Below are 6,270 nucleotides of genomic sequence, written 5' to 3' on the forward strand. Positions count from 1 at the left end.
CTTCTTCTTCTTCTTCTTCTTCTTCTTCTTCTTCTTCTTCTTCTTCTTCTGTCAGTCCCCCAGAGTATCCCTTGTGACCTTTGGTGTGTGAGTCATATAAAAGAAAGCCATCTAATGAAATTGATTCTCTGCTATAGCTCTACTTTGGGGTTTACAGCAGCTCTCAGAAGCTAATTCTGTAGCTGCAATTCTGTAGTATAATTAATTTTAATTCCTGGTGAATACATTTGACTTGAAATAGATGTCAATATTTCTCACAGAACACTTTCCTGGAAGTTTTTCATGTTTGGGTTTCACATTCATAAACAGTGATAGATCTAGGATTTACAACATAAGAAATTTTTGTTCTTATTTTCATCATCTAAGGAAACCTCTTTCATATTATCCTGAAATTCAAAAGTAGTCAAAGTTAAGTTAACTAAAATCCATTTTCCAATGGAAAATGTGTTATTGCCAGATAAGACTTTTTAAATGTTAAACTTATTTTTTCTCTTAAAATAAGTTTATTAGTGTATTTTAAAAACAACACAGCCATTTTTATTTTCAGCAACATGTCTTCCTCCACCCCCATCAACACTTCCTTATAAGACTGTTTAGTTTTTTTTTTTTAAGAGAACCAAGAACATTAAGGAATAATGTCTTGATTTGCACCATGAATTGGATTCAATTGAGGCAGAAGTGCACAAAATCATCAGCCTCACTCTCTCTTCCAGACTTATGGAAGCCCAGTGGCAAGACAAAAGCCAAGGTGAAGAGCAATGACCCTGCATGCAATGTATGACCTTGGCTGTCTTCGAGGACTGATCAAACTTTAAGTGCTTCACAGCATCTGAGGCTCAGTTCCCTTCATGCCTTGGAACAAATTCTTCTCATCCAACCATTCCACTGGTGGAAGTCTTCATAAACTTGGGCTAGACACCCTCTAACTCACCGATGGTTTTGAGGTCTATTGGTTACCCTCAGCCTGGGTTATCCCATCTACTGAGATGGTTTTACCAGGGAGTGGCCAATGCACAAAGTACAACTTCTTGGAGTCATACCAACATATGCCCTGATTATGTAAGTATAGGCAACATTAAGCATATGCAGCCACCTTGTTCAGTACCCAGAGGAGGGAGATGTATTTCATCTTTCCTTCTAGAATTAAACTTATTTGCTTTTAAAAGTATACATTTTAAAAATTACAACAACAACAAAAAGCAATGATTCTACATTTTTCTCCTTTCTTTCTGAGTCAGGTTACATATATCATTTCTGGAAGCAGTCCAGGATACTTCTTCCCCAAACTTTCATTCCTTTATCTCTGTCATCAAAATAATTTATTTTACATAAATTTTAGTCCTTTGTGTTGGCATTTCTGCACCCTTTGAAAACTTTTCATTGCCTATGTTCTCCAATAACTTTAAAATTTATGATTCTATTATTCAGAAATTAATAAGACCTTTCACTAGTCTTTGGAGTATATCTAAGCTCTTTATCTATTTATAAAACAAACAGATAGGTAGTTATAAAGCCTTGAAAATAACCATCACCATACTATGGTTGGGTCTACTAGACTGCAAATATCTGAAAGTGAATATTTTTTCCCAAATGTCTACAAAATGTCAACTCTTACTTTATTAAGGTTATCCAAAAGTGGTATGCTTTTTCTTGGAGGCAGTGGTTTCCTCATCATTGGATATCTCAAGCAGAGATTATATGACTACTTTCAGGAATTCCATATGATTTCTATGCAAGTCAGAGTAGCACCATGTGAACTTTAAATTTTCTTCCAACTCTGAAGTCCTATGATGCTCTATTGTCGAACTGCACAAATTCACTATCTTTTATTGTTTGACTTGTCTTATGAAAACTATCCTTATGTGTCATTTAACAAGTTTAATGTTTCATTATTGCTATATATGAATAAAAAAATAAAGATGGAAAATGGACTTTAGTTAGTTGAACTTTGACTACTTTTGAGTTTCAGGATAATATTAAAGATTCCTTAGATGATGAAAACAAGAACAAAAATTTCTTACATTGTGAGGCCTAGATCTATTAGTTTTTATGAATGTGAAACTCAAAGATAGAAAGCTTCCAGAAAGTTTTGCTTGATAGTAAGATTTTTTTTCACCACTGGCACATTTATTATTGCTGGGATAGTTAAAGCTAAATAGGGTGGCAATTTTCAATGCACTCTGTGAGAATGAATAGAAGTATAGCATAATAAAAATACATTAGAAAGATGCTGACTAAAAAGATCTTCATAAAATGTGACTGATTTAAAATTTTAAATCCTAAATCTATTACTTATACAGAGTTAGGATGATCAGCTTAAACATGTCAAAAAAGGATGCTCTCAAATTACGTTCCTTATCATAATAAAGTTTCCCATTTTGTTTATAAAAAACACTTTTAAATACTCAAAGAGGGAAAATTATTCTAATGCAGTTTTACAGGGTCATGTGCTGATGGGGTGGGGGTAATACAACAGAGTATGATGGAATTATTAATCTCATAAACTATGCAAGTAAGGAAATGTAATAAATGCAGCAGGACTTACCTGGAGAATATTAGAATCCTCTTTACCTTCAAGCAAATTCTGAGATGCTGAAAGAGGCCTATTTTTCTCACAAATTTTCTGACATGTTAAAGTGTCTGCATAGGAATGTCGAGGAAAGAGTAACTGGCTCTTTTGAGAGCCCATAGTGAGAGTAACCTCTTGAGTATGTGTCTGGAGAAAAGCTTGGACTCCATCAATGCCAACAAATTCTGAGGCAGGTACACTGGCAAAATGGCTAGTGCCTGACCTCAGCAGCTTCGAAGCCTTCCACCTGCATAACCTGAGTGCTAGTAAGACAATGATGAAGCCAAAGAACAGACAGGACACAGCAGCCACAGCCAAGACCAGATAGAAAGTGAGATTGGATTCACTGGGGACTTCAGGGACAGACAGGTGGTTGAGATCTGAGAGAACCTCAGGGATGGTGTCAGCCACTGCCACTGTGACACTGACAGTGGCAGAGAGGGGAGGCTCTCCATTGTCTGTGACTGCTATGACCAGATTCTGTTTTAAGGTGTCTTTGCTTAGAAATGCTCGGACAGTCCTGATCTCTCCCGTGTGCAGGCCCACAGAAAAGAGGCCTGGTTCTGTGGCCTTGAGTAGATGGTAGGACAGCCAGGCGTTTTGGCCTGTGTCTCCATCCACTGCCACCACCTTGGTCACCAGATAGCCTGGCTCTGCAGAGCGAGGAGCCAGCTCCACTCCAGTGGAACCGTCCGTGGGGAATGCAGGGTAAAGGATTTCGGGGGCGTTGTCATTCTGATCCAGGATGAAAAGAGTCAGAGACACGTTGCTACTGAGAGGCGGGTCTCCCGAATCTTGGGCTATCACAAGCAATTGAATGTCACGTAATTGTTCGAAATCGAAGGAGCGCAGAGCATAGAGGACGCCAGTGTCAGAGTTGATGGAGATGTAGGAGGAGAGAGGCTCCCCCTGGAGAATGTTTTCCTCAATGGAGTAAGTGACATGGCCATTCTCTTCGCTGTCCGGGTCTTGGGCGATCACAGAATAAATAGAGGCACCTCTTGGATTGTTTTCTTGGATATACACAGAATAGGATATCTGCCCAAAGGTGGGGGGATTGTCGTTAGTGTCTACCACGTACAGAGGGATGTAAGTGTCAATGGACAGGGGCGGGGTCCCCCAGTCTGTAGCTGTCACGGTGATATTGTACAGGGAGACCTTCTCTCTGTCCAGGGCTCCAACTGTTACCAATTTATGATAATTTCCATAAGATTTGATAAGTTGAAAAGGCAGATTCTCGGGTATGGAGCACATTACACGTCCATTCTCCCCAGAGTCACGGTCATGCACATTTAAAAGGGCAATTACAGTCCCTGGGAGAGAGTCTTCAGAGACTGACTTCGTGAGGGATGTTATACTCAATTCGGGAGCATTGTCATTTACATCTGAGACTGAAATCAGGACCTTAGCTTTCGCCAGGAGCCCTGGACCATCCTCAGCTTGTACTTCCATCTCATGTAGGGCAGATTCTTCATAATCTAGATTTTCCGTCGTTGATATTTCGCCTGTGACGGCATCCATTTGGAAGATCTTTGAGGTTCTTTCAGCTATTTTCCTGAAAGAGTATATCACTTCCCCATTGACACCTTCATCTGGGTCGGTGGCGGTCACGGTAAGTAGTAATGTTCTCACAGGCACACTCTCAGGAACAGTCACGCTGTATACAGATTGAGTAAACACTGGCGCATTGTCATTGAAATCAACAACAGTCACTCGTACTCGAGCAGTGCCTGAGCGGACCGGATCTCCCCCATCTGAGGCTGTGAGGGTGAGGTGGTGAACTGGCTCCTCCTCCCGGTCCAGGGCCCGCTCCAGCACCAGCTCTGGATACTTGGCCCCGTCTGTTCCACTTTGCACATACAGAGAGAAGTGATGGTCTGGGCTCAGCTGGTAGCTCTGGACTGAGTTCACACCCACATCTGAATCAAATGCTTCTGGCAGAGGAAATCGCATTCCGGGCCTTGCGATTTCACTGACTTTTACTTCTACTTCTTCAGCTCGGAAGTAGGGCTTGTTATCATTGATATCAGTTATTTCCACATCCACTCCATAAATATTCGCTTTGTCCTCCAGAAGGATGTCCAAATTCAAAAAACATTTTGGGGCCCCTGGACAAAGCTCTTCCCTGTCTATCCTGTCCGCTGTGACTAAGCCGCCGCTTCTGGAATTCAGAATAAAATGCTGCGTCTTACCTCTGGACACAATGCGGGCTCCGCGTTCCAAAAGCTCGTGGGGCTTCAGCTCCAGGTCCTTGGCGATGTCGCCCACAAAAGAGCCCTTCTCCATCTCCTCTGGCACGGAGTAGCGGATCTGCGTGGCACAAGATTCCAAAAGTATACCCAGGACAAAGGAAAGCAGGATCTGCCCTCTGCAGCCGTGGAACCACTGCCCAGCAGCCATTTGTATCTCACAGCCAAAAACTAGTCCCGCTTCCTCCCTAGTATCTGGATCAATTCCTGCCTCCTCTGAATCCGAAAGAATGGGTGTTCATCAGAAAATCTGAATAGTAGAGGGTCCTGCCTGTTGGTGCAGTCTGAGGGTTTGCGGTTCTGATCTGGCAGGGTTTTGTGCTTTAGGAGCAGCGAGAATTGGCTGGCTCTCTCCTGGAACTGGTCTCGGTTATTAGTGAACAGCGACGCCCAGAGGTCTCTGCAATGACTGAAAACTACCCCTCGAAAATTTCCCCCAAACAGTAACTAGATTTAAATTTATTTTTCAAATTTGGGAAGAGTATATAACGCTTTCATTCCCACAGAATGTAGTAGATGTTCAGTAAGTATGGGATTGAAACACACATCTTTCTGTATGCTCTGGCGGATAAATAATTTCATCAGTGCGGGTACTTTCCCCCTTAAATTGTATTTCGTGGATCTATCATTTCGCTGGAGACCTTTCTCTTCTTTCCATATCTAGAAGTACCCCTATAGATCTCAGACTGTCCCTTTTTCCCCCTCATTCTTGTTACCTGACTAGTCCACTTTCTTTTCCAGTCATACATATCCTTAATACAATATAGCTTATTTTTTAAAAATAACTTACTCTTACAAATTTTTTTAGATTTAGACGTATTTTTGTTTTTGATTCTTCACTTTCAACTTTACTGTTTGTTATATATGTAATTACGTAATCAGTTATTGAGCTGTAAGAGTTTCACATGTCAAGACCAAATAAGAAATCAAACTATCCCTCATCAGAGAAGAAAATAGCTTTAGAGGAGGAAATAGTTGATTTTTCATGAGCTAAATACAATGATTCTTTTCAAATACTATTTTCCATATATACTGTCGCTAAATTCATGACCAACCTTACACCAATGTTTATTAATATAGATTATAGACCCCTTTTTGAAAAATATCGGAGATACAGAGATGAGGAGAGGGAAGGATGGAAAGAGAAAGGGAGTCAGTGTAAGGGTAGAGTCAGAAAAAAACTTCAATTCAATCTCACTTTTGAGGGTTACTAGCTATGTGACCTTAGGCAAGCCATTCAACCTCTATCAGCCTCTGACAACTCTCCAAGATTCTCTAACAAACCATAGATGAGTTGGAATCTACTCTGTCAGGAATGAACTCACCAGAATTTCCTTTTACGCTGCTATAGTCACAGATCCTTCTCTTATTTGCAACAGAGTTGATTAAGTGTCAAGGAGGAAAGGAGGACATGTAAAGAAACCTAGTTTTCTGAGCTAAAGGGGTAGCTCT

General features: G+C 40.8%; 1 protein-coding gene across 1 annotated transcript in view; it reads right to left on the reverse strand.

Moving 5' to 3' along the window:
* Window positions 1-5,233, reverse strand: part of LOC138176607 (protocadherin gamma-A4-like) — an 18,235-nt gene extending 13,002 nt beyond the window's left edge. Inside the window, exon 1 of the mRNA XM_069107390.1 lies at window positions 2,546-5,233. Coding sequence (XP_068963491.1) covers window positions 2,546-4,969 — 2,424 coding nt within the window. The 5' untranslated portion in view covers window positions 4,970-5,233. The remainder of the gene's footprint in view (window positions 1-2,545) is intronic.
* Between the last annotated feature and the right edge of the window lie 1,037 nt (window positions 5,234-6,270).

This window comes from Petaurus breviceps, unplaced genomic scaffold, assembly GCF_028583685.1.
Source record: "Petaurus breviceps papuanus isolate PSGF00001 unplaced genomic scaffold, PetGlider_PUasm1.0 90035, whole genome shotgun sequence".
In the NCBI taxonomy this organism is placed as follows: domain Eukaryota; kingdom Metazoa; phylum Chordata; class Mammalia; order Diprotodontia; family Petauridae; genus Petaurus; species Petaurus breviceps.